Source organism: Erinaceus europaeus, chromosome 1 (assembly GCF_950295315.1).
Source record: "Erinaceus europaeus chromosome 1, mEriEur2.1, whole genome shotgun sequence".
Lineage (NCBI taxonomy): Eukaryota > Metazoa > Chordata > Mammalia > Eulipotyphla > Erinaceidae > Erinaceus > Erinaceus europaeus.
Window position 1 is genome coordinate 95984574 of NC_080162.1, and position 27740 is coordinate 96012313.

The 27740-nt window shown below is 44.3% G+C and overlaps 1 protein-coding gene across 3 annotated transcripts in view; it reads right to left on the reverse strand.

Moving 5' to 3' along the window:
* The window catches only part of ARHGAP22 (Rho GTPase activating protein 22), a 240466-nt gene that overhangs the window by 31004 nt on the left and 181722 nt on the right, over positions 1-27740 (reverse strand). For 2 of the 3 annotated variants that reach the window (XM_060191343.1, XM_060191328.1), the window contains one exon: positions 6909-7085. In XM_060191343.1, the coding sequence (XP_060047326.1) occupies positions 6909-7085 (177 nt within the window). The remainder of the gene's footprint in view (positions 1-6908; positions 7086-27740) is intronic. The other variant, XM_060191336.1, reaches the window with a different exon arrangement.

The window sequence follows — 27740 nt, forward strand, 5'->3', positions numbered from 1 at the left end:
GCAAGGACAGGTGTAAGGATCCTGGTTTGAGCCACTGGCTCCCCACTTGCAGGGGGGTCACTAGACAAGTGGTGAAGCAGGTCTGTAGGTGTCTTTCTCTCCCCCTCTCTCGATTTCTCTCTGTCCTATCCAACAATAAGAATAGTTATAACAACAACAACAAGGGCAACAAAATGAAAAAAATGGCCTCCAGGAGCAATGGATTCGTAGTTATCACTGAGCTTCAGTGATAACCCTTGAGGCAAAAAAGAAAAAAAAAAGTGCCTTTATTTGAAAGAGATAGTCAAAAATCGAGAGGGAAGGGAGAGACAGAGAGGAAGGGGGAAAAGATACCTGCAACACTGCTTCACCACTCACAATGCTGTCCCCCTGCAAGTGGGGACTGGGGACTAGAACCTGGGTCCTTGTGCATTGTAACGTATGCTCAGCCAGGTGCGCCACCACCCAGCCCTGACTTTTCACTTCTTTCTTTCTAGTCTGGATGCACTTTATTTCTCCCCCTTGTGCCCCACCCCAAATGCTCTGTCTAGTAGATCTCTAGTACAATGCTCAATAGAAATGGGAGAGTGTCAATTCTTGTCTTATTTCTGTCCTAGAGGAAAAGCATCCCACTTCTCTTTGTGAACAAAGATGTTTTCTGTGAGTTATATATAGTTTCTCCTTAGCAGGTTGAAGAAATTCTTTTCTTTCCCTAGACTGTTGAGTGCTTTTACCATCAAAGGGTGCCAGATTTTATTAAATTTTTCTTGTCTTGAGCTTAGTGAGATGATCCTGTGGGCTTTGTTTATTAATTGATTTTCAGATGTTATACCTCCCTTGCATTCCTGGGATAAATCCTCTTTGGTCATGGTGTATAATCCTTTTATATACTGCTGGATTCAATTTGTTAGAATTCTATTAAGGAGTTTTGTAACTACAGTCACAAGAGTTATTGGTGCTTTAGCAATTCTTCTCTCTCTCCACTGCCATCAATCTTTTGCATTGCCAACTTTAAAAGAAGCAAAACAAAACCTATCTGGCTTCTCCTTCAAGCTACTATTCCATTTCCCTCTTTCTTTTTACAGCAGACTTGCAAAATTGGTTATGCTCACACTCTAATTCTCCTCTGGTCTTTCTTTTTAAAAAATATTTATTTATTTATTCCCTTTTGTTGCCCTTGTTGTTTTATCATTGTTGTGTTTATTACTGTTGTTGTTGTTATTGATGTCAATAGGACAGAGAGAAATGGAGAGAGGAGGGGAAGACACCTGCAGACCTGCTTCACTGCTTGTGAAGCAACTCCCCTGCAGGTGGGGAGCCGGGGGGTCGAACCAGGATCCTTACGCTGGTCCTTATGCATTGCGTCACCTGCGCATAACCCACTGCGCTACTGCCGACTCCCTCCCTCTGTTCTTTCTAATAGCCACCCATTCTGATAGACATTACCAGGTATTCTCCTTTGCACCCCACCAAAACTGTCCTCATCCAAGTTACCAATCAATTATACTTGACATAACTTCCCTTCTGGCTGATCTGTCATCAGGCAGTGTGTATGGTGGCTGGTCACTGACCCTTCTTACTTAAAGGCTCCCCCCACACTTGCTTTTGGTTCCCCTCCACTGGATTTTGTACTCAGTCCTCTCTCTCCCTTGATTTCTTACCCAGCAGCAGGTTCCACTCCTGACAGAGCTTCTCCTCTGTCAAAATACCAACCAGTGCACTGTCTTACTTGTAGGGAATGCCATAGTTATCACCATGCCAATGAGGTCCAACTAATCGACCATCTGCCTGACCTGTCTCAGTCCCTTTTCTTCTTCAGATTCTGTTTCAATCACTTGGACTCCTCACTGCTCTTCCACTATAGATATCTCAGGGCAGGGCAGTGGCAAACTCAGTTAAGTGCACAGAGTACTATGCACAAGGATTTGCATATAGATCCAGGTTCGAGACACTTCATGAACGATGAGGCAGTGTTTAATCTTTCTCTCTCCCTCTCTATCTCCCCCCACCTCTCAATTTCTCTGCCCTATTGGATAAAATGGAAAAACAAAAAGGGGGTGTGGGGAAATGACCACCAGGAACACTGGATTTGTAGTGCCAGGACCAAGCTCACCGGGGCTGGCTTGCCTTGCTCACTGCTTCACTCCCAGGCCCCAGAATAAATCTGTGAGTGGATGAGTGAGTGACCAGGTAGGAGGTGTTCCAGTCAAGTCTACTCCAGGGTAGCCCTCAGCAGTGACAAGCGTCTCTGACCAGCTCGCTTCCCCCAGTTTTCTCTGTGGGGATGACAGGACTCTGTTCTGACTGCAACAGGCACAATGCCCACTTGAGTCTGTCTGAGCGGGGCCCACTCTCTGCTAGAACAGACATGCTTGAAAAGACTCATGGGTTCCGTTATTAAACAGTGAGAGGACTGATCTTCTAAGCCTCCTTTCCAGGGGGACCCAGGTTAATAACAGTTTTGCAGGGAAAGCTTCAGAGGTTGACTGAGCCCACCTGTGAGCGCCTGTGCTTGCCCAGACATGTCTGCCGTCACCAGCTCCCGGGATTTCTGCATTTCCTCTGTACTTCTGGTGGAAAGGAGATCAGTGCCTTTGATGAGGACTTCTGTTTTAATTCTTGCAAGTTCTTCAGTGCACAGCATAGAATCTGAGAAGGCTGACAGATGCTAGGTCTGGGGGAGGGACCTATTTCTATATGGGATGGGATTCTGGACATGGTCCTAGTTTTCTCTCTCTCTCTCAATTTTTGTTGCCCTTTTTTTTTTAATTGTTGTTGTTGTTATTGATGTCGTCATTGTTAGATAGGACAGAGAGAAATGGAGAGAGGAGAAGACAGAGAGGGGAAGAGAAAGAAGACACCTGCAGACCTGCTTCACAGCCTATGAAGCGACTCCCCTGCAGGTGGGAAGCCATGGTCCTAGTTCTGTGCAATGGAGTGGAGAGAGAAGAGTGGACCAAGTACCATAGGGACCAGTTCACTGAGAGCACTCAGACCCAGTGTGACACTACCTGGTTTGGGGTCAGAACATTCATCTACCTTTATTTCTTAGCTTTGCTCCCTGTCTTGGGCCAACTAGCTTCTCTGACATCTACTTTCTCTTCTTTGTCTTACTGTTTGGTCTTTCTCTAGTGACATATACACATGTCCAGAGAAGTAAGGCATTAAGGTACAGATCAACACATCACCGTGAAATGAACATCCACGCAATTTTGATTACTATCCTGACTTAAAGAAATTTTGGGGGGGGGAGTTGGGCGGTAGCGCAGCGGGTTAAGCGCAGGAGGCACAAAGTGCAAGGACCGGCGGAAGGATCCCAGTTCAAGCCCCCAGCTCCCCACCTGCAGGGGAGTCACTTCACAGGCGGTGAAGTAGGTCTGCAGGTGTCTGTCTTTCTTTCTCCCTCTCTGTCTTCCCCTCCTCTCTCCATTTCTCTCTGTCCTATCCAGCAATGAGGACATCAATAATAGCAACAATAATAGCTACAACAATAAAAAAACAAGGGCAATAAAAGGGAATAAATAAGTAAATAAAATTTTAAATTTTTTTATTGTATTTATTTATTGGATAGAAACAGCCAGAAATTGAGAGGGAAGGGGGTGATAGAGAGTGAAAGAGACAGACACCTGCAGCCCAGCCTCACCACTCACAAAGCTTTCCTCCCTGCAGGTGGAGACCGGGGGCTCAAACTTGGGTCCTTGTGCATTGTAACATGTCTACTCAACAAGGTGCGCCACCACCTAGCACCCACTATCCTATCTTTTTAGGTGTTTTTTGTTTTGTGGTTTTGCTGCCTAAATTATATTTACATATAATATAGTAATATATAATATACTAATGTAACACTTATAATATTTACTTATAACATTACAAATAATATTTACATATTCCTGCCCTATTTTTCAATGTTACATACTTAGTATAAAACATGAAGCCTATTATTTCTGTGTTTGTTATTGTTGCTTTGTCCCAATGGTATGTATGTTTTTTAGGATTTGTGCATCTTATATAGTTAGGTCAGTACTCACTGTTGTGGCTTTTCCCTCCAAGGATGAATCATATTTATCTACTTCTTGTATAGTTTGGCAACTGGTTAGTGTCAGGCCACCATAAATAATCCAGCCTCTGTATGTCTTGTGGCATGCCTTGTATGGACAGACTTCTGGTAGGGAACAGCCTGGCATGTGGGTGTGCAGAGCAACAACTTTTGCTGATACTGCCAATCTCCTAAGCAACTGTCTATAGATTTCTCCCTTCACTGCCCCTTGGATTCATCCCATTAATTTCATTTTATTATTCTAGTCAGTTAGAGGTGTGCCTACACTGATCGCTCAAGAGGGTTTCTTCTTTTGTTCTAAGTGCCCGTCCCTTGCCTGTTTTATAGCTGTTTAACTTTCTGATTTGGAGGAGCTTGAGGATTAAGCCATTTGGTGGTTGTATGTGTTATAAATACCTTCTCTCAGTTAGTGGCTTATCTTTTCATTTTCTTATTTATTTATTTTTCCCTTTATTGCCCTTGTTGTTTAACATTGTTGTAGTTATTGATGTCGTTGTTGTTGGATAGGACACAGAGAAATGGAAAGAGGAGGGGAAGAAAGAGAGGGGGAGAGAAAGATAGATACCTGCAGACCCGCTTCACCACTTGTGAAGTGACTACCCTGCAGGTGGGGAGCTGGGGGCTCAAACCGGGTTCCTTAAGCCTGTCCTTGCACTTTGTGCCATGTGCGCTTAACCCACTGCGCCACCGCCCAACTCCCTATCTTTTCATTTTCTTAATCTACTTTTCAGTGTCAGACTTCATGCTCTTAATTTTTTTACTGTGGCAGAAGGGTGCATATGTGATGTCACTACTAAGTGACCTTCCCAGGCCAATTTTCCATTCGTTTCATTTAGACTTTTACATGGTGTGTATGTGTGTGCATGTGTGAATACACATCTACAGAGACACACACAACACTGCTCTATCATCTACAGAGCTCCCTCGGTGCCATCTATGGTACACCCACGTGTTGCTGGTGCTCGATCCAAGGGTCAGCATGGATGGCGAGGTGCAAACCCTACTGGGTCTGCATGGATGGCGAGGTACAAGCCCTACTGGGTAAACTATTTCCTGACTCTCAAACTCCTCTATTTCTGGCATAGTGCAGTTTCTCAGTCTTTCTCTAGGACACCAATGCTTTCCAAAAGTCCACTAAAAATCTTTCTCTGCCCCAAGATTTTGATGATGTTTACCTTTTCCCAGGGCTCAATGTCAACTGTTAGAAATCAACATCCAGCTGCATGAGGGTCTGTTTCTGTGCTCTATTCTGTTCCATTGGTTCTTTCTACAACCTTGGACCACAGGAGGCTGCAGAATTCCTGGGTTTCTCCTGGCCATTAACTTGGGCTGTGGGTCAAATAAATATGTGGTGGTTGTTATGGAAGCAGAGAATCTTAAGCTGACAGTGTGAGACCATGTGTGAAGACCAGGAGAACAAGTTCAACTTCCAAAGCTATTGTGGCTCTTCTACATGAAGGACAGATGATCCTGGTGAGGTGGTAAAGCAACTCACAGGGAGGAATGGGAGAGGGAGCTTCTGAGGTAAGAGGGAAAGGAAGGGCACTTGGGAACTGGTGATGGTCTACTCTGGCCTGGGTTATGTGGCCAATCTAACACTGCGTAGGGAGACAGAAGAAGTCCATGGTTCCTGTTGTCAAAAGCTAGCCAGACCCAAGTGCCCTGGTGTCCACAGTTAGCAGACGATTAGTGGCCCAGCCAGCATGGTGATCCTGATCCCTTTTCAGAGCTCTCTGCATCATGGCTTCACAAAGACATCAATCTACAGAGATGGCAACTGCACCACTGGAAGTCACCTCTCCTTTGATTCATACCTCATGTCTGGGCCATGAATAAAACTGGCAGCTGCACCAGCAGCTGGCCCTCCTTCACCACCTCCTGCATCCCCACCCCAGCTCATGTCACTCAGTTTCAATAACTGCCCCAAGCCCATCATCTCTGCTCATGTCTCTCTATGGTGTGCCCTTCACATGGCAGCCAGAAGACTCTTTTTGTAAACTGATGTCTGGTCATCTGTGTCATCTGCTTTGGGCCCTCACTGGTGCCCCATCTAAAGTCACTACGGTGTCACTAAGACCTCAGTGACCACTCACAGCTGGTCCTCCATGCTCTTGTCCACAATCCCTCCACCTCACTGTCCTCCCAAGACCCTTTGTGTTCCCATTGTTCAGTCACACTTCTGAGCTTTTGCAAGCCCTGGTCCACCACCTGAATACTCTGCCTCCAGAATCCTTTGGTTCTTCCAGAGACATAATAAATTGGCTGGGCTCTGAGGTCTATCTCAGAACCTCCTCTGTCCTCTCTGCTTTGTTCTGTCCTTGGTGCTTCTCACTGTGTCTATCACATGACACATCTACATGCCTGTTGGCTGGCTCCCACAGAACAGTGTATGTGGGGAGAGGGCGGGGAGAGGTGGAAGATGGAAAAAGTCTCTGTCTCATTTACTCCTGGATTTCCAGTGCCTGGAATACAACCTGGAACATTATAGGCACCCAACAAGGGAGAGTAAATAAAAGAGTGAGCAAATGAAGTTGTTGCTCTCACAGTAGGGACAAAAGAGGTTTTGTGAGCAGAGCAGGGTCTCCAAGTGGCTGCAGCAGAGGAACAGCTGCTATGCCCAGGCATCTGATGGGACTGAGAACCCCCACAAGTGCCCACCTCTGACTCAGCAGGGTCTGAGCATGGACTCTGCTTGGTGGAAGGCATAGTTTTGAAAAAGTGGTCCCAGCTTCTCCCGCTGGAGTGTCTGTGTGACCCTTGAAGGCCAGCAGAAGAGACTGACACTTCCTGCCTGTGTGCAGGGGACACGGCCAGCCAGGCCCGAGTGAGAGAGGTCTTGTGGGCTCTGTGAGGGGTGCAGGGGCATGATTACCTGGAGGCAAGGGTTCTACAGGGTGAGCATGCGAGCTACGGGCAGTACCTCCACCAAATGGGGCCCAGATAACCCGGCGGATGGCCTGCACCCAGTCCTCCATGTCCCGCTGGGAGCTTGCCATGAGCAGGAGCGCCTCAGGGTTGGCCGGCACCTTCTCCCGCTCCCCGGCACCACCTGCAAGACAGGGAGACACAGGCTTACCGCAGGGATCCCTGTGTGGGAACTCTTCCTCCCCAGCACAGTTCTCTCTCCAGAATCTTGCAACCACCAAATCTCCTTTGATTCTACTTCTGTGGTTTGCTCCTTTCACACATTGTACTTCTTCTGTATTGAGCACCCTTTCAGGTTTTCTTTCTTTCTTTCTTTCTTTCTTTCTTTCTTTCTTTCTTTCTTTCTTTCTTTCTTTCTCATATCAAAACAGAAATCATTAGGAAGCATCCTGAGTTAACACCAGAAAGGGAAATATGGATTTAAAAATTTTTTTTTTATTATCTTTATTTGTTGGATAAGACATCCAGAAATCAAGAGGGAAGGGGAAGATAGGGAGAGAGACAAAGAGACACCTGCAGCCCTGATTCATCACTCACAAAACTTTCTCCCTGCAGTTGGGGACCAGGGGCTTGAACCTGGGTCCTTGAGCACTGTAATGTGTGCACTTAACCAGATGTGCCACCTCCTGGCCTCGGTTTTTTGTATTAGTATTCACAAAAAATTCACTGAACTCCAAGGTATAGATATCTTGTGCTCGAACTCAGGACCTTGCACACTGTAACGTGTACCGAACCAGGTGTGCCACCACACAGCCCCTGGGATACATCGATCTTTTTTTTAATATTTATTTATTTCCTTTTGTTGCCCTTGTTGTTTTATTGTTGTAGTTATTATTGTTGTTGTTATTGATGTCGTCGTTGTTGGATAGGACAGAGAGAAACGGAGACAGGAGGGGAAGACAGAGAAGGGGAGAGAAAGATAAACACCTGCAGACCTGCTTCATCACCTATGAAGCGACTCCCCTGCAGGTGGGGAGCTGGGGGCTTGAACCGGGATCCTTACGCTGGTCATTGCACTTTGTGTCACGTGCGCTTAACCTGCTGTGTTACCGCCCAACTCCCGAGACATTGATTTTTATGTCAGCTCAGATATATTTGTTATCCAGAGGAGTGTCATTGAGTATTTTTTAATTTTTTATCACTAGAGTGTCCCGAGGCTCTGAAGTTGTACCATTCCACCATTCCCAGAAGTCTCTCCCTTTTTTCTTTTGTATTCACAAAAAAAGGCTGAACGATATCAAGAGAATGAGATACCACAGCACTACTCCACCACTCATGAAGTTTCCCCTTTGCACGAGGCTCCTATGGAGTGGCCAACGACTTGATTCTGGGTTCTTCTGTTTGGTACAGTGTGCACTCCACTGGGTGAGTTATCTCTTGGACCCCTGCATTTTGTTTTAAATTAACTTTACACCCCATAAATATTCAGTGTCTCTACGTGTCCTTAACTCTGACATTACAGTCTGCTCTCCCCAACCTGAGAATGTGACCCCAGGTCTCAGAGACTTGATTTTGAACCAGAATGTAGCAAATGCTTCAGAATTTTCCACCTGGCCCCACTCATGGCAAGGCTTTAGCTCAAGAAGGCGTTTTTTTTTTTTCCTTTCTTTCTTTTTATATTTATTTATTTATTTATTTATTTTCCCTTTTGTTGCCCTTGTTATTTTTCATTGTTGTTGTAATTATTATTGTTGTTGTTGTTATTGATTTCATTGTTGTTAGATAGGACAGAGAGAAATGGAGAGAGGAGGGGAAGACAGAGAGATGGAGAGAAAGATAGACACCTGCAGACCTGCTTCACCACCTGTGAAGCAACTCCCCTGCAGCTGGGGAGCCGAGGGCTTGAACCAGGATCCTTCCGCCAGTCCTTGCGCTTTGTACCACCTGCATTTAACCTGCTGCGCTACCACCCGACTCCCCAAGAAGGATTCTTTCTCCCTTCCTTCCTTCCTTCCTTCCTTCTGCAAAATTTTGGGGCTGCATGATTCTACCACTGCCAGCAGACTTCCCCCACACACACACACTTTTTCCCCCCCCAGATAAAGGAACAAGGAGGAGGAGAGAGAAAGAGAACTAGCAAGAGAAATAGAAGAGAGTCACGATAGTACTGCTTGACCACTTGTGAAGCTTCATCTTTGCAAGGTGCTTCCAAATAGTGGCCAGGACTTGAACTTGGTCCCCAGAAATGATAAGCTGAGCACTCTATTGGGTGAGCCCTCCCACCCCCGGGTGATTGTTTATGATTTTTTTTTCTCTCTACAAGTAGCTCAAGTGGTGTTCTCCTTTTTACATAGATGAATCAACCTTTGAGATGCAATATATATTTATATTGAATTTTACAGATAATTTTAAAAAGATTTTTATTTATTTATGAGAAAGACAGGAGGAGAGAGAAAGAACCAGACATCACTCCGGCACATGTGCTGTCAGGGACTGAACTTGGGACCTTAGGCTTGAGAGTCCAATACTTTATCACTGCACCATCTCTCGGACCATGATAATTTTTAAGTGTTCAAGAATGATCTATTTTTTATTCCTTGTTAAAATTTTTTTTGGTCATTATTGGGGTCATTACTGTCATCCACTATAATGTAAATATTGTTTTTAATATTTTAGAATGTTTCTCCTACTTTCTCTAATTTTTTTTGTTTTAGTTTCCTTCTACTGACCTCATTTCAGTGAATATCCTTAGGATCACTGCTTCAGAGTCTTGAGTTTATATAGCTCTGTTCTATTTATCCCCCAGCCTCACTTGCAAGTGACTGTCTTGTTCCAGCAGTAAGGATCGTTTGCTCTGTTATCTCATAATATTTGGTGTTCTGTGAAAACCTGGACCATGGGCCCATTCCTGAGCAGCCTGGACAACAACATGGAGTTCTCGGTTATAGGCAGCTAGCGAGGGCATTGCCCCAATGTCAAGTTAACCAGGTGGAGACCAAGGGCATGAAGGCACACATGCCCAGCACTTACAAATTTAATTTCTTTAACATAAGTATCTACTTTTTTATTGAGTTTTGATTGTCTTTCAAGAAATTAATCTTGTGTCATCTAAGCCCTTTTGTTCTCACAAGAGTTTATCATATAATTCCCTTACTGTCCTCTTACAATTTGAGAAAATTCTGCCTTCATTTCTGATGTTAATGACTTTGCATCTTTTTCTCTTTTTACCTTCTGGTCAAGTCTTGCTAGAGGCTTACCAATTTTATTAATTTAAATAAATGAAATAGCACTTGACACTGCTGATTTTGTCAATTTTTGTTGGTGTGGTTAGCAGGTTTCTTTTTTTCTTTTTTTTTTTCCTCCTCCAGGGTTATTGCTGGGCTCGGTGCCTGCAACATGAATCCACCGCTCCTGGAGGCCTTTTTTTTTCCCCCCTTTTGTTGCCCTTGTTGTAGCTTCGTTGTGGTTATTATTATTGCCCTTGTTGACGCAATTCGTTGTTGGATAGGACAGAGAGAAATGGAGAGAGGAGGGGAAGACAGAGAAGGGGAGAGAAAGATAGACACCTGCAGACCTGCTTCACCGCCTGTGAAGCGGCTCCCCTGCAGGTGGGGAGCCGGGGGCTCGAACCGGGATCCTTACGCCGGTCCCTGCGCTTTGCACCACATGCGCTTAACCCACTGCGCCACCGCCCGACCCCCAGCAGGTTTCTTTAAAGGCTATTTTTTCAGACTATAATTTATTTAGATTTTCAGGTCATGTAGTCTCTTCTTTATTACAACTAGACACCTTGAAAACAGTCATAGATACTAATGTGATCCTAGCTAGAAAATAAATATAAATAGGGATATAAATCAAAGAATATGGCTTTGTGAGAAACTTTTTAAAAAAATTATTTATTTATTTATTCATGAGAAAGATAGGAGGAGAGAAAGAACTAGACATCACTCTGGTACATGTGCTGCAGGGGATCAAACTCCGGACCTCATGGTTGAGAATCCAACAATTTGTCCACTGCGCCACCTCCCGGTCCACTGAGGAACTTTGTTTACAAAAAGAGTCTAGTCTGGGAGGTGGCTCAGTGGATAAAGCATGGACTTTCAAACAAAAAGAGACAGTCCATTAGTAGTAATATCAACTTGTACTCTACTGTTTTCTTTTTTCTCTCTCTCTCTTTTTTTTTTTTCTATTTCAGTCCATAGGACAGAGAGAAATTGAGATGGGAGGGGAGGCAGAGAAGGAGAGAGAGAAAGACCTGCATCACCACTTGTGACTTGTCCCTGCTACAGGTGGGGAGCAGGGGCTTAAACTCAGGTCCTTGCACACAGTATTATCTGCTCTTAAGTGGGTACACCACTGCCAACTTACATTCTATGCCACTGATTTCCATCTGATCTTTATCATTTATTTTCATTCTGATTTAATTTAGTCTTCTTCTAGTTTTTAAAAAAATAATTATAAAAACACATTTCATTTATTTCATGAGAGAGAGAAAGAGGTACACAGAGAGAGGCCAGACTAGAACTCTGGCATATTCAGTGCCAAGAACTGAACTAAGGACCTCTTGCTTGAAAGTTCATCACTCTATCCATTTGGAAAGTTGGGAATCATCTAGCCTTTGCCCTCCCCACATTCCTGGACCACTCTTCTAGTTGTTTTTTTTTAATAGTAGTTAGTGTTAAAATTAATTGTCCCGGGAGTCAGGCAGTAGCGTAGCGGATTAAGCACACGTGACGCAAAGCGCAAGGACCAGCGTAAGAATCCCGGTTCAAGACCCTGGCTCCCCACCTGAAGGGGAGTCGCTTCACAGGCGGTGAAGCAGGTGTGCAGGTGTCTATCTTTCTCTCCCCCTCTCTGTCTTCCCCTACTCTCTCCATTTTTCTCTGTCCTATCTAACAACGACATCAATATCAACAACAATGAAAAAACAAGGGCAACAAAAGGGAAAATAAATATTAAAAAAAATTGTCCCTCAAGTATTGCTTTAGAGGCATTCCCTCCCCCCCCCAAAAAATTATAAATATCTGTTTCCATTTTAATTCAGTTCAAATTACCTTCTGATTTCGCTTTGGAGATTTTGTTTGACCTATGAGTTATTTAGAAATTTATTTTGATGTTCCTTCCTGAAAACTCTATACATTTTGGCCTTCCTCATTTATAAGCTCTAAGTCCTTAACACATGAAGCCCCAAGAGTTCCACCTGGGTTTCCCCCTCCTACATCACAGCCTGGAAACTTTCTCAAGGCCATAACCTGTGCCATAACCATGTGGAGGACTCAGTTCCTTTATCTACCAGAGTTTGGAGGGTCACAGTTCCTCCGAGTGTAGTGTTTGATAGTTTGAAAAAAATACCATTTCATGAAACTTTGTTCCATTTTTACATTGTTTCAGATAGAAGAGTAAAGTCATCCTTTTTGCTCCATCTTACTCAAATGGAAAATAGCACACAGCACATCCCAGGGTCTATTCTATGTAAAACATTGTGCAGGACAGCCTATATGTACAGTCATATTTAGCACTCATGAACATACTTGCAAGTAGTGTCACTGACCTCATTTTAGAGATAAAATACAGGCTCAGAGAAGTTAAACACAAAAGGACCAGGATTCAAACCTAAGGAAATTTAACTATAAGTTCTCTCTCTCTCTCTCTCTCAACCTCTTTCAGAGCAGCAGAATGAGATGCAAGGATGATGAAGTTAGTTATTAAAACAAACTCAGAGATTTTTTTTATAGCATTCATTACTTATCTTCTCTGTTGTTGAAAGATTAGCAGTAGTGTGGGAAGGAAAAAAAAAAAGTACCAGCAAATATATTTCAGAAAGATGCATCCTGAAAGATGACGGCCTCTTGCTCCCAACTCTGGTCTTTCCCTGTTCTTATTTTAACCTGCCTTGTCATTGGGTTTCCATCCCACCCTCAGTCATTTCCAGGCATTTATCCATATCACAGGCATCAAGAGATGCTCTTAAATAGTGCTCGGAGCTCAACAGGAGGGCAGTTCCAACAGATGTAACCAGTGACTTAATTTCCCTAAATATCAGCCATACACCTGTAACGTTCCTATCTAGTCGTCAGAATGAAACAAGATAATCTCTTGGCTTATCACTAGCATCTAGCAAGCATTCTCTCCATCCAAATACTAACCAGGCCTGAGCCTGCTTAGCTTCTGAGATCAGACAAGACTGGGTGTGTTCTGGGTGTTATGCCGTAGACAAGTAAGCATTCTCTAAATGTTCATTTGCGTATCACACAATAAAATGCAATATAGAACATACTTTCTCAACCTTAGTACTAGTGACATTTGGGGTCAAGTTTCTAGAAATAGAGGGGCAGGGGGAGCTGTCTCATGCACTCTGTAAGGTTTAGTGGCCTCCCATTAACTACCAATTAGTGGACTAACTTTCCATCCCAAGTTGTGATAAATATCCCATGGGGCAAAACTCTTTCCAGTTGAGAGTCATTTAGATATAAGGCAATCAGAGCTATTCTGGAGCAACATGAATCAAAATGGCTATACTATTTTATTTTTCTTTCTTCTTCTTCTTCTCCTCCTCCTCCTCCCCCCTCACCCCCCTCCTTTTTTTTTTTTTGGCTCGGTCCCTGCACTATAAATCCACTGATCCTGCAGCCATTTATTTATTTATTTATTTGATAGGACAGAAATTGAGAGGGGGGAGATAGAGAGGGAGAGAAAAAGATAAAACACCTGCAGACCTGCTTCACCGCTTGTGAAGTGACCCCCTTGGAGGTAGGAAGCTGGGGGCTCGAACCAGGATTCTTGCACTTTGTACTACGTGCGCTTAACCCTGTGCGCTACTGTCTAGCCCCCCCAACTATACTATTTTCTAGTTGTGAGACGTCCTACATGTGCATGGCTTGTTTGAAAATGAACCCAGACAGGGACTGGGTGGTGGTACACCTGGTTAAGTGCACATATTACAATGAAAATGAACCCTACTTTATGTGTTAAACCAGCTTTCCCAAGCCCCCCCCACCAAAGAAAAAAAATGGGAGTCACCTGATCTTTTCCCTTCCCTTATCAGCATGTAGATCCATTTTCTCCTCTGCCAAGCTCATCCAGCCTCAGGCTTTTAAGTGGCACCCTTATATGATGACTTCTAATGTCATCATTGCCCTATCTTCCACTCCTGCCATCCTCTGCCCATTTGATGACACCACTAAGATGCTTTTAGGCATCCTACTTAGCAGATGCAGAAATCCAATTCCAGAACTTTTTGTCATACCTGCCAGTCTTAGCTATGAGAAAATCCATCTTCTAGTCACTGAAGTCCAAACTAAACATTTCTCTCTCACATCTCAAAGTCATCATCCTGATCAGCAAATTCAACTGACTACTTTAAAATACATTCAGTATCTGCCCACTTTTTAGGATTCCACTTAGTTTGACATGCTATCATTTCTCATATGAATTAGCAGCATGCCATATACCCTCCCCTTGTTCCTTATGTTCTGTTCTCAATATGACCTGCATAGTGATTCCTGTAAGACCCAGATGTAAGGCTCACATGCCTTTGCTCAAAATCTCACAGTAGCCTCTGTTCAACAAAGGCCTTGTAGTGATCTCCCAGGCCCCTTACCTGCTACTTCAGACTACACAAGTGCTCTCTGCTTTGCTGTTTGCCACTCCTCCATCACCCAAGCAAACCCTTGCATTAGGATCTATGCATCTAGGAGGCCAGGTGGTGGCACACACAGGTAAGTGCTTAAATCTCCAAGCGCAAGGACCCAGGTTTGAGCCCTTCCTCCCCACCTGCAGGGGTCACACTTCATGAGTGGTGAAGCAGGTCTTCAGGTGTCTAACTTACCCTCTCTCTCCTCTCTCTCTCTCTCCCTCCCTTCTCAGTTTCTCTCTGTTTTATCCAATTTAAAAAAAAAAGGGAGAGTCTATGCATCTACCATTCTCTGTGCCCTTACTATACAGAAAGCAATCTTCCAGACACTGGCACAGCTTCCTACTTCACTTTCTCTAGCTCTTTCCTTCTTAGGGAATCTCTCCTGACCACCCTTATTTAAACTTCACCTTGTATCACCACAACAATGTGTGCCCCTTCCTGGCTTTAAGTTTTTCATAGCACTTACCACAAAGTATCTGTCTTATTAGCAGCTCTAGCACAGGGAACAGTGCCTGGCATGGGGAAGGCATGAGCAGAATCTGTGGTCAATGGACCAATACCAGCAGCAGTAGAGTCAAGGTGACTAACACACACACAAACACACACACACACACACACACACACACACACACACACACACACTGCTCACTCTAGGTAGGATGTCAATGACTCCATGGGTCTTAGAAGCTTGAACACTCACGAAGGAAGTGGTGTCATTACCCTCATTTTAAGGGAAAGGAAATGGAGGTCTAGAGATATTTAAAAACACATACAAGTTGTAAAACCAGTGACTGCTGGCTTCAAGCCCTCTAGTCCCTAACTTTGACCCCACTCTGCTCATGACTTCAATCCACCTCTTTGGTCAACAGGACTGGTCACCAAGTGACCATGCAAGGACTCTAGTACAAACTTCCTTGTCCTCAGTTGGGCTTTCTTCCCCAATGAGAGCCTGAATTTCAGAACTTTGTTTTGGGCTCAGGTCTCTTTCCCCCCAGGGGATTTTAAGGGAGAGTGACTCCAAAATCTATGTATCTGAGCCGAGATCCCAGGACATAAACACCCATCTTTCAATCTATGTAAAAATGTTATATACAAAAAGTAAATTTACATCTTTGTGAAACCACTGTAGCTCATGGGACTCACTCTATAGTGTTAAAACTTGTCATTCTGATGTACTTAATCAAATGATATCTAAATTGAGTTTCCTAACCAAATTTGTGGAAAATGTTCAAAGGATAAAAGAAATCAATATTTAAAGATGACAGCAGCTGCAATGCATGGCTTGTCACTGCCATTCTTGACTGCCCAGAGGAACAAAGGTTTCTAGGGAAGATACTAAACAAGTGGATTCTTGGGGTGAAGGTGAAGTGTGGAGTTACAGCTGTCTGCAGCTGCATGATCCAATGGAAATACAGACACAGTCACATGCATGGTTTTAAATGGTTTAGTAACTATATTCAAAGAGCAGTTGAGTTTTTTTTTAAGTTATAGAATTCATTTATCCTATCACATCCAAATAGTATCATTCACTTCAACATATAATAAACAAATTACTAAGCTATTTTTCCCACTTTTTTTTTGTATCAAGTCTTCAATTCTGTATTTTGTACTAACTGCACATCTGGAACTAATTACATTTTGAGTGGTCATTAGTGCGTGTGCTGACAGCTACAGGACTGGGTAGCTTTCAGAGAACCTAGACTTAGACTGAAGCAGGGGGTGGGTGGGGGGAGAATGGGCCACCCTCAGATATCCTGATACTGCCCAGGGGTGGTGCCAGCTTTGGGCAGTGCCTAGGAACCTACTGAGTTCTCCTGCAGAGTCCCTTCCTGGGCCCACCCCTGCAAGGTAAAACCAAGCTGAATGCTACCAGGGATCCAAGCCACCTGCTTGCCTTCCACCTTCATCCATTCTTCTAGTCCCTCTTGGGGCCAACAAGTGCCACTTGCCCTTGAAAGGTTTATTACCTCTTGGCCTAGTATCCCGAAAGGTTAATTATCTTTTAAGTCTGGCTGACCACTTACCCCTGGACAGATGTTTGCTCCTCTTCAGATGCCTGGTGGGGCAGAAGGGCATGATGCAGGAGGTAGCAGAACTGTGGTGGGAGGAGTAGCCTGCTGGGTACAGCTGTGCCTGGGACTGGTGGCACGAGCACAGCAGGGGCTGTGTCCACTGTGCACTTTGACTGTGGGCAATGGGCCAGGCCCTTTTTGTCTCTCCTGAGAGAACTTCTGCACTTCTCAGTGCCCCAAGGTAGGGATTGTCCAGGGAGGAGCAGGATCTTTGGGGCCCTCTCATTGGTAGAGTGTCTGCCCATGCTCCCTATGTGGAAAATCCCAATGTCAGTTCCTTGCACTCACCACCCTACAAGCTGTCTCCGCAGCATCTTATGACCTAGAAACAGGAAGTGTTATCTCTCTCTTGCTGACTTCATTCCCCCCTCCAACCCCCCACCCCCCCACCCCCCCGCCCCAAGGTAACCCTGCCAATCTGTGCCTTAGAGTCTCCTACCCCATATGGAGACTCCTTTAGGTTGGTGGCAATTAAACAAATACAGAAGAGAAGCCTAAATAAAGCTTACATAAATGTAAGCCCTTTTTAGCCACTTGGTCTTGAGCGAGTCACTGAATTTCTGTGTTTCCACTTCTTTATCAGAAGAATGAAGCCAATAGCTCAACCTATCTTCAGGTTCTGGAGTGGACTAAATACAGCAAGGGAAGTCAGGGACTAAACCTGTCCCCTGCTATACAGATGTCATCAGAATGCCCATAGTCACTGAACTCCAAAAACTTTTAGTGGCCCAGGGTCACACGACATAGTCAGGACTTGAACTCAGCAGTATCACGTTACTCTCATGGAATCAAGTACCACTCTTATGGTGCCCTCCTGCATGCCTGGACAGAGAAGCCAAGCCAGACCCCTTGCCTAACCAGATTGCCTCTCCTCCTACATCACTCACTCTCCCTCCCTCTGCTGGGACACAGCTCCAAGAGCCTGGACAGTAATGAAGATACTTTTTAAAGTCTCAGACAGGCAGCAGACTCTAAACTATGGGGAGGTAGCAGGGACCGAGGTAATGCTTGTGTTGATGCTGGCTGTTTATCTATCCATCTCCCCCATTTGTTTATCCACCTAATTCTTCACAAAGAAAACCAGTCATCTCTGAGCAAGACACATTTGCTTAAAGCTCTTTTATTTGTTTAGTCATTTTAAAATTTGTATTAGTGATTTAATAATGATTGATAAGATTATAGGATAAGAGGTGTACAATTCCATACAATTTCCACCACCAGAGTTCCATATTCCATCCCCTCCTTGGAAGCTTCCCTATTCTTTATCTCTCTGGGAGTATGGACCAAAATTCTTTATGGAGTGCAGAAGGTGGGAGGTCTGGCTTCTGTAACTGCTTTTCTGCTGTACACGGGTATTGACATGTTGATCCATACCCCTAGCCTGTTTCTTTTAATTTTTATAAAGTCTCTAGTTATGAAAATGGAAACACTGACAAACCATAAGATAAGAGGGGTACAATTCCACATAGTTCTCGCCACTGGAACTCCATATCCCATTCCCTCCCTGGATATCTTTCCTATTCCTTATCCCTCTGGGAGCATGGACCCAGGGTCATTATGGGGTGCACAAGGTGGAAGGTCTGGCTTCTGAAATTGCTTCCCTGCTGAACATGGGCACTGACAGGTTGATCCATACTCCCAGCCTCTCTCTCTCTTTCATAGTGGGGCAGAGATCTGGGCAGGTGGGGCTCCAGGTAGTATTGAGGCATTTTATTATTTTTAAAAGGTAATTATATGCATAAATTAATAAGAATTTAAATTTCATCATACATTGCTTCATTTTTTAGCTTGACCTTCAGGTCCTAGAACATGATGGCAGAGGAGGACCTAGTGGGGGTTGAATTGCTGCATGGAAAACTGAGAAATGTTACACATGTATGAACTATTTTATTTTACTGTTAACTGTAAACCATTAATCCCCCCCCAAAGAAAGCAAAAACAAATAAAACAAAACAAAGCAAAAAACATATGCATAAAATTCTCCAAAGAGCAAATCCAACCACACTGTAACTCAGGCCCTCTGGGTCCATGCCCACATGCCTTCCACTTGCTCATGCTAACGACCACCCGTCATTCTGGCCCTTTCTCATCCTCCAACTTACCCTCTTCCAACTAAATTCCTTGCACCTGCAGGTGCTCTAAAAGTATTCCTGGTTTCCTGCACAGTCTGCACCCTTTCGCCTGGTAAAACTTCAGCTCAGAGGCCCCTTCTCTACAGGCATTGGCTATTTACTTGCTTCCTGTGTCTCTGCTAAAGAAATAGATGTTTCACATAGACACATTGCCCTCCCTTGGCCTCCTGGCATCCCCAGGAACCAGTCTGGTGTCTGAAAAAATGTGAGAGTTTAATAAATGATAGTGATCATGGGGAGGGGCACAGAGGACTCTGAGGAAGTGACAAATTTTTCAGTCAAAATACTTAACTTATCTCACAGGTGATGGCTTTATAGGTCACACCTGTCTGTCTCCTTTGGATTGATTTTGGGGTGGGGTTTTGGGCTTTCTACTCTCTGCACCCCCTTTCAAGGAGCCTGTGAGTAGCAGTCCTCAGCTGACGATATGAGATGGCGGAGGCCTTGCCTCTGCATTTCTTTTTCTTTTTTTTTTTTTTTAAGATTTTATTTATTTATGAGAAAGATAGGAGTAGAGAGAGAACCAGACATCACTCTGGCACATGTGCTGCTGGGGATCGAACTCGGGACCTCATGCTTGAGAGTCCAAAGTTTTACCACTGTGCCACCTCCCAGACCACTTGCCTCTGCATTTCAAGAAAGCAGAGAGAGAGGAAAAAAAAAATACAAGGACAGGAGAACAGAGACACAGAGAGTGAGCTGTCCCAAAGACATTTATTATCTTTATTTATTGGATAGAGACAGTCAGAAACTGAGAGAGAAAGGGAAGACAGAGAGGGAGAGAGACAGAGAGACACCTGCAGCTCTGCTTCACCACTCTCAAAGCTGCAGGCAGGAACCAGGGGCTCGAACCCAGGTCCTTGCACACTGTAACATGTGTGTTCAACAAGGTGCGCCACCACTTGGCCCCGTGTCCCCAGACATTTGAGATGTTAATTAAGTAGGTGAAAATTGTCTCATGGTCTAAATATGTACCACAAGTCTGAACAGGCAGGGAAAGAAGGAATTCTGCAGAAAAAGTATGGGTGTAGGGGGCCGGGTGGTGGTACACCGAGTTAAGTGCACATACTACTAGATTCAAGGATCCATGCAAAGATCTTGGTTCCAGCCCCACCCCCCACCTGCAGGAGGCTTGCTTCACAAGTGGTGAAGCAGGCTTGTCCCTGTCTGGGTGTCTATTTTCTTCTCCTCCCTCTATTTCTCTATGTTCTATGCAATAAAATGAAAAAAAAACAAAAAACGGCTACCACGAGCAGAGAATTTGCAGTGACAGCACCAAGTCCCAGCAATAAGCCTGGAGGCAGAAAAAGGAAAAAGAAAAGAGAGAGAAAAAAAAGAACTGTGGTAGCAGCGGGGGTGGGGTAGGGGACTAAGAGTAAGACAACAACAACAGAGAAATAGAACAAAGGTCAACTGCCATACATTTATGCTACCTGTCAGCTTTTGACTTCATCAACCCTCTCACATAACCACAAGGCTCAAGGTCTTGATAAATCCTTACCCCGCCCCACCTGCTCCTCCCCCAGGGCGGCCTGCAGTGGGCCCATGGTTCCCAGGGGGAGCTGCAGAGGAGGATGGCAGAATGTCAAGAGGGGAGGCTTGGAGAGAGGAGCAGAGGCATCAGGTCCCCAGAGTTCCTCTTAGGTTCACCTGAACATGCCTTTAGGGTTGAGGTTTATGCACCTGGAGGAAAAAGATGCAACAGCTAGGGGCAGGCCCTCAACCTTCCCAAAGTTTCACGTAGGTAGTGTCTATCCAGGCCAAATGCTCTGTTTCTTGAGAAGGAACTCCGGATCCTGGGAAGGAATAATTTGGCCAAACAGAATGGGGACTAGAAAAGTCCCAGTCCTAACACTCTGGTCCCGATGTCACTACACTGGGACCCACAGAAATGCCATGGCAGTCCTTGGCCATTGGGATATGCTGACTCTGAGATTACTTTATAAAATAAGGATGAAGGGAGGCCGGGTGGTGACGCACCTGGTTGAGCGCACATGTTACAGTGTGCAAGGACCCAGGTTCGAGACCCTAGTTCCTACCTGAAGGGGGGAAGCTTCACAAGTGGTGAATCAGTGCTGCAGGTGTTTCTCTGTCTCTCTCCCTCTCTATTACCCCCTTCCCTCTCAATTTCTGGCTGTGTCTATCCAGTATAAAGATAACAAAAAAAATTAAAGAGCAGTTTATTATTTTAAAAAATGATGATGATGATGATGATGATGATGATGAAGGTCCCTGCACAATGTGCCAGGACCCTGTAATCCCTCTAGATATTCCACACTAGAGATCTCAATGCCCTCCCCCTCTTACCTTTGGCCTGGGCATCAGTGACAAAATTGAAAATGTGTGTTCTAGCATTCCCCAGTACTGGGAAAGAGAGTTAGAAGCCCCCTACCCCAATAGTCAGGGCTCATTGGACCACCACACTCTCTCCATGGCCCTATACCCTGGGGTGTGTGGGTAGCTCACAGCCTACACTGGGCTTCCTATCACACTTCTGGATAAATTAGACCTAAGTATAAAATTCTTGGGGGCCCAAGAAAGGCAGTGACCACTGAGTGCATGCAGAATGTTTCAGAAAAGGCTGTGGGTATGGATCGACCTGTCTATGTTCATGTCCAGCAAAGAAGCAATTACAGAAACCAGAACTCCTGTATTCTGTGCCCTCAAAACAATTTTGGTCCATTCACCCAATGGGGAAGAAGTGATAGGAGGAAAAGGATAAGAAGGCTCTGAACTCCAGCTCTATCAGGACTCAGAGAGAGAGGAGGAAAAAGGGAGAGACATTTGGATGTAATAATAGGGTTATGTGTTATGTGTGAATTGAAGAGGAAGAGAGAATAAGGGGGAAAATTATATACAAATGTAGACAGATAGTTGTAGAGATGATAGTTAACCCATGCCTGCAACCTTGGGAGAACTGCAATGGTTTGCAATGGAGGGATTGGGGATTCAGAACTCTGGTAGTGGGAACGGTATGGAATTATGCCGGCTAGTGTGGGGGTGTTTCTTCCTGGGCACGTGCTCTCTGGGTTGGAGAGAACTCGACCGGAGCCAACCTGAGCTGCTGCTTACTCAGCGACACAGGAGAGAGACCAGGAACTTGTGGCGGAGTGGGAACTCAATGCCTCTTTATTGATCAGAGACAACACCTTTATATATTTTTAACCAGAAGTGGCAAGTCGGAAAAGGAAATGGCTAGGAAAGGGGGTGGAGAAGAGGAAAGATTGGGAAGGTAGAAAGCTTCCATAGCAACTGTTGTGAAGGTTTTAACTGGTGGGATTAACCAATACCCTGCAGGCAGGGCGGGTCTCAGGCAAAACAATGATTATGTAAATAGACCATAGTATCAGCATTGGAGGATGGGGCAGAGCAGGAGGTGGGGCGCTGCCTTAAGGCCCGACAGAATTAAACCCCTGTTGACATGTAATTTTGTAACTCAATATTAGATCATTAATAAAATTTTTAAAAATCAGAATATTTCAGAACTCAAAGACACCCAAACAAGCAGCAACAAAATGCAGTAAAAATGTTAAAAGCAACATAATAACATAAATAACATAAAAAGATAAAATAACATAAAAACAAAGGCATGGCTCAGTCAAGTGGGGGTATATAAATGTGACGGATATATACATAAATAAGTATAAATGTGACGGTATATAAATGTGATCCCACAGAATCACTGAACAAATGAGGCATTGAGATGTGAGATGATTAAAGAAATGAAAAAAAAATCATATTTCACAGGATACCCTGAGACTGGAGATGCAGCCAAGGAGACAAAGGAGATGCTTGAAGGGGTTCCTGAGATGAACTTCCCCCCCATACTTCATCAAGGGGTGTGTGTCTTGACTATAGGGCCTTGATCGTCACCTTGTGACAAGGCTAACAAACAGACACAACCAACAGGCCTCAGAGGCCAGAGGGAGAAATGAGGGGAACCCAAATCCTCACTGACTCTGCTGAGTCTCTGAAGCACTGAACCAGGAACCCTTACCTCTGGATTTCTAGACTTTTAACCTTTCGTGGAAGCTGGTTAAGGGGGGTTTTCTGCTTTTTTTTTTCCTGATTTTATTTTATTTTATTTTATTTTCCTCCAGGGTTATTGCTGAGCTCAGTGCCTGCACCATGAATCCACCGCTCCTGGAGGCCATTTCCCCCCCTTTTTTGTTGCCCTTGTTGTGGTTATTATTATTATTGCCATTGTTGATGATGTTCGTTGTTGGATAGGACAGAGAGAAATGGAGAGAGGAGGGGAAGACAGAGAAGGGGAGAGAAAGATAGACACCTGCAGACCTGCTTCACCACCCGTGAAGCGACTCCCCTGCAGGTGGGGAGCCGGGGGCTTGAACCGGGATCCTTACGCCCCCTGCACTTTGCGCCACATGCGCTTAACCCACTGCGCCACCGCCCGACCCCCTTCTGCTTTTTTTTACTTTAATATTTATTTATTTATTTCTTCCCTTTGTTGCCCTTGTTGTTTTATTGTTATAGTTATTATTGTTATTGATATCATTATTGTTGGACAGAACAGAAAGAAATGGAGAGAGGAGGGGAAGACAGAGAGGAGGCGAGAAAGATAGACACCTGCAGACCTGCTTCACTGCCTGTGAAGCAACTCCCCTGCAGGTGGGGAACCGGGGACTCAAACTGGGATCCTTATGTTGATCCTTGCGCTTAGCTTCACGGCTCTTCTGCTTTCTGCAGCTGAGAGCATCTCAGTACAGAGTCCATGAGAGCCACCAGACAGCCCTTCATTGCTGCAGCAACACCCCCAAAACTTCCCCCAAGATGGAGACACAGGGCTCCAGGGCAAGCAGGGCTACACTGGTGGACCTGCAGTCAGGGGCTAAGGAGAAACATTGGAAGGTACCTAGAAACACTGAAAATCCATGTAGATGAAAATTCTACACTAACTAGGGATAGCAGGATCTTTCCTCAACATAGACACACTCAGGTCAATGGTGTTTTTAACACAGAAACAGCTCCGACACTCCCAACACAAGCACCGTCACCACTGCTAATTCGTACTTTCCCAGAAGTGTTCACCTTGATTGTTCAGCTTGATTGGGGAGAATATAAAGCTGCAAAAGCTGGAGGGAAGAAAGTGTTGCTGATAGCATTGCTATTATTACACAGCCATCTCTTTGTACGCTTGAAAAATTTAAGTGAATTTACAGAAAAGCCATTGTGAGCCAGAGGCAAACATACAGGTAGACACAAAATATACAGAAGTCACAATTTTTTTTATCAGGTAGGAAAAACAAAAAGGCATACTATCCATATAAGCAGAAAAAAATACAGATACTTCAGGGGTAGATAGCATAATGGTTATGCAAAGAGACTCTCATGCCTAAGGCGTCAAAAGTCCCAGGTTTAATTCTCCACACTACCTTAAGCCAAAGCTGAACAGTGCTCTGCTAAAAAAAAAAGTGTGTGTGTGGGGGAACAGGTAGTGGTGCACCTAGTTAAATGCACATATTACAGTGCACAAAGACCCAGGTTCAAGCCCTTGATGCCCACCTGCAGGGGGAAAGCTTCACAAGTGGTGAAGCAAGGCTGCAGGAGTTTTCCTGTCTCTTTCCCTCTCTACTTTTCCACTCCTCTCAATTGCTTGCTGTCTCTATCCAATAATAAATAAACAAATGGAAAAAAGAAACTACAGATGTGAATCTGTCTTAGTTTAACTATAAATGTAACACATAGCATTTCTATTTGAATTAGACACCCTATGTTTAAGTTCATAAGTAAAACAGCAAATACATTTCTGGGGGAGGGGAAATGAAGTAAAATGAGTCATAACCAGTGATTAAAACAGAGTATATAGCTAGTAATTAAACTGTGTGGTACTACCTAACATGTTAGAGACATGTGGATGTTTGGACTATAATTAAGGGACTATTTCAAATGAATATTTCATAAGTGGAATAGGGACAAATGAATAAGCCACTGGAGAAAACTGATCAGGTTGGAGTGCTGTGTCCCACTTTATCACAAAGTAAAAATTCCTGTACGATCAAAAATTTAAAATGAAAACTGAAACCACAAAGGTGCTATCCCTGAGGGGAGTTTTGAATCATGTACAAGTGGGAGAGGCATTTCTGAATATGACACTAAAAGCAGAGGCCACAAAAGGAAATTTTGATGTACAAAAGCTAAAAATATCTGCATAGCAAAGAAAAGAAAGTGAAAAGACAAATACCAAGGAGGTAGAAGACATGGAGCAGTTGGGCAGGGGAAGGGGCCCAGGGACATGGCTGGCTAGAGGAGGAGGAAGGTGAGTGGCTTCTAGTCTTTTCATATCTGAACCACATTGCCTACCTTAACATCCTCTCTCTCTCTCTCTCTCTGTCTCTCTCTCTCTCTCTCACTAGCAAGGTTATTGCTGGGGTACAGTGCTTGCACAGTGACTCCACTACTCCATACAGCCACCCCCCTACCTGTCCCCCATCATTCTTTCTTTCTTTCTTTCTTTCTTTCTTTCTTTCTTTCTTTCTTTCTTTCTTTCTTTCTTTTTTTCTCTCTCTCTCTCTTTCTCTCTCTTTCTTTTTTTGACAGAAGGTAAATGACAGAGAAGAGACACCTACAACAAGGACACACCTCTTGTGAAGTTTCCCCTACAGGTGGGGACTGGAGAAATTGTCTTTCTTTTTTTCTTTTATGATTAGTCACTTACCACTGATTCACAGATTTGTAAGATTTCATGGCTAGTGGTCCAGGAGGTGGTATAATGGGTACAGTACCTGACCTGCAAACATGAAATCCTGAGTTTGATCCCTGGCATCACATAAAACTTCATGTCCTTTCCCTTATCTCTTATTAGTAAATACATCTTTTAAATACAAGAATGCACAGGCATAGTTCCATATCCATATGTGAGTGTGTGTACACAGCTCACTGTACCCGCCACCAAAGTCTCTCCAACAACCAACATAGCTCTCACAAAGCCTAGAGGAGAGTTTCATTACTATTTTTGCAAGCAAATTTTAATTTATTACTATTATTTTGCCTGCAGGGTTATTGCTGAGGTTCAGTGCCGGCACTATGAATCCACTGCTCCTGATGGCCATTCTCCTCCCCCCATATTATTGGGTAAGACAGAGAGAAATTGAGAGAGGAGGGGGAAACAGGGAGGGAGAGAGAAAAATAGACACCTGAAGACCTGCTTCACTGCTCCTGAAGAGCTCATGCTGCAAATGTAGAGCTGGGACTTGGGTGCAAGGATCTCGGTTCCAGCCCTCAGCTCCCCACCTGCAGGGGGGGTCACCTTGCAAGCGGTGAACCTAGATCTTTGCGCTTAGTACTATGTGTGCTTAACTGGGTATGCCACTGCCGAAAAGTTTAATTTAAAGTAGATAAATGAAAGAAGCCTATATCCCCTGTTGGTGGTGGTCTGCAGGCTGAGATGTCAATTTCCAGTAGGCATGTATCCGTAGCTGGGACTTGCTCAGAACTGGGTCCGTCTCATCAGAGGGTGGACGGTGCTCACAGCTGAAGGTACCAGCCTGAGGGCCATGGTAAGGCAAGAGGTCAGCCCCTGGCCCTGCTGGCAGAAGTACATGTCACACATCTTCTTTGTGGGAAATAATCTGGCAACGTTTATCAAGATGTAAACTGACCCAGCAATTCACACGCAGAGAATTTACTCTGTAGATGAATCCACATAGGAACATAAGGAGGTAATAATAATAAACTAGTAATTACCATCCATCAAAGTGAAATGAAGAATGTACTGGTTAAATAAATGATGGACATTCATGAACAGAAGGCAGTGAAACTGTGTGACAGAGGATTATAAGTAGGTATGTGGAAAATGGCAGAATACAGTGTAAAGAATATATTGTCACTTGTGGAGTGACATGCACACACAGAGGTTTGGCTGTACATACGTGTCTTTGAAAGGCCTAGCAGGAGGGGACAGGGGCATGCGTGTTCAGAAGTGTGCATGCTTTATTGCAGGCACAGGTTACTATATATTGAGGAGTGACTTTTTTTCCTGGCTAAGAAAGGGAAACAGCTCATGTGTTTGACCCTGTAGAAAGGAGACCTGTCTTGTTTTCTGCATACTTTTAATACGAGAAGATGCCTCCACTGTCCTCCAGATAGTTCAAGCTTCAAATTCTCCTTCTGTCAATCCATCTCCATAGCAGTTTCATTTCTCAAAACCAGATGTACCCTGGGAAATCTTTTTGTGGTTCTGGGCATGTCTGGGCTTTGAGGGAACCTGCCTTGACCTTGCTCTAGGCAGTACCCGTGGAAAAACTGGGGCCGTGGCTTTTCTCACAGGGACAACCTTAGAAATGAAGGAAGACCGAGGGGCCAGCTGGGAAAAGCCTGGCTACAAGAGGTCTGAGGGGTCTCTCTGAAACGCACTCTGGTTTCTCCCTTCCTTGGTAAAAATTCTACACCACTATCTGTCCTCAAATACATGTCAATTCACAACTTCTCACTGGGCTGCTTCATGGGTAGTTCAAGGTCCTTTCCAGTTCTGCTGTTTGATCCCCCATCTCATAGAACACTCAAGGGGTTCTAGTATATTATTTCTTTTTTAAAGATTTACAGGGGCCAGTATACACACAGTTAAGCACACATCATACCAAGGACAAGGACGTGGGCCCATTTTCCCACCTACACGGGGTTTTCTTCATGAGTGGTTAAGCAGCTCTGCAGGTGTCTTTATCTCCCCATCCTCTCTCAATTTCCATTGCGCCCACTGGTCTGCCCTACTTTTCCAGGGATAGACCACTTCATGCCTTGCTGTTTTTGCACATGTGGTTCCCTCTTCTAGAGATGTACTTCCCACTTATCCCAGCTATAAAACTACTCACTCATTGGCACCCTGTCAAATATGCTCACTTTTATTCCAATTTCTCTCTCTTTTAAAAAATATTTATTTATTTTTATTGGATAAAGATAGAGAGAAATTAAGAGGGAAGGGGAGATAAGAGAGGAAGACAGACAGACACCTGCAGCACTGCTCAACCACTCCTGAAGCTTTT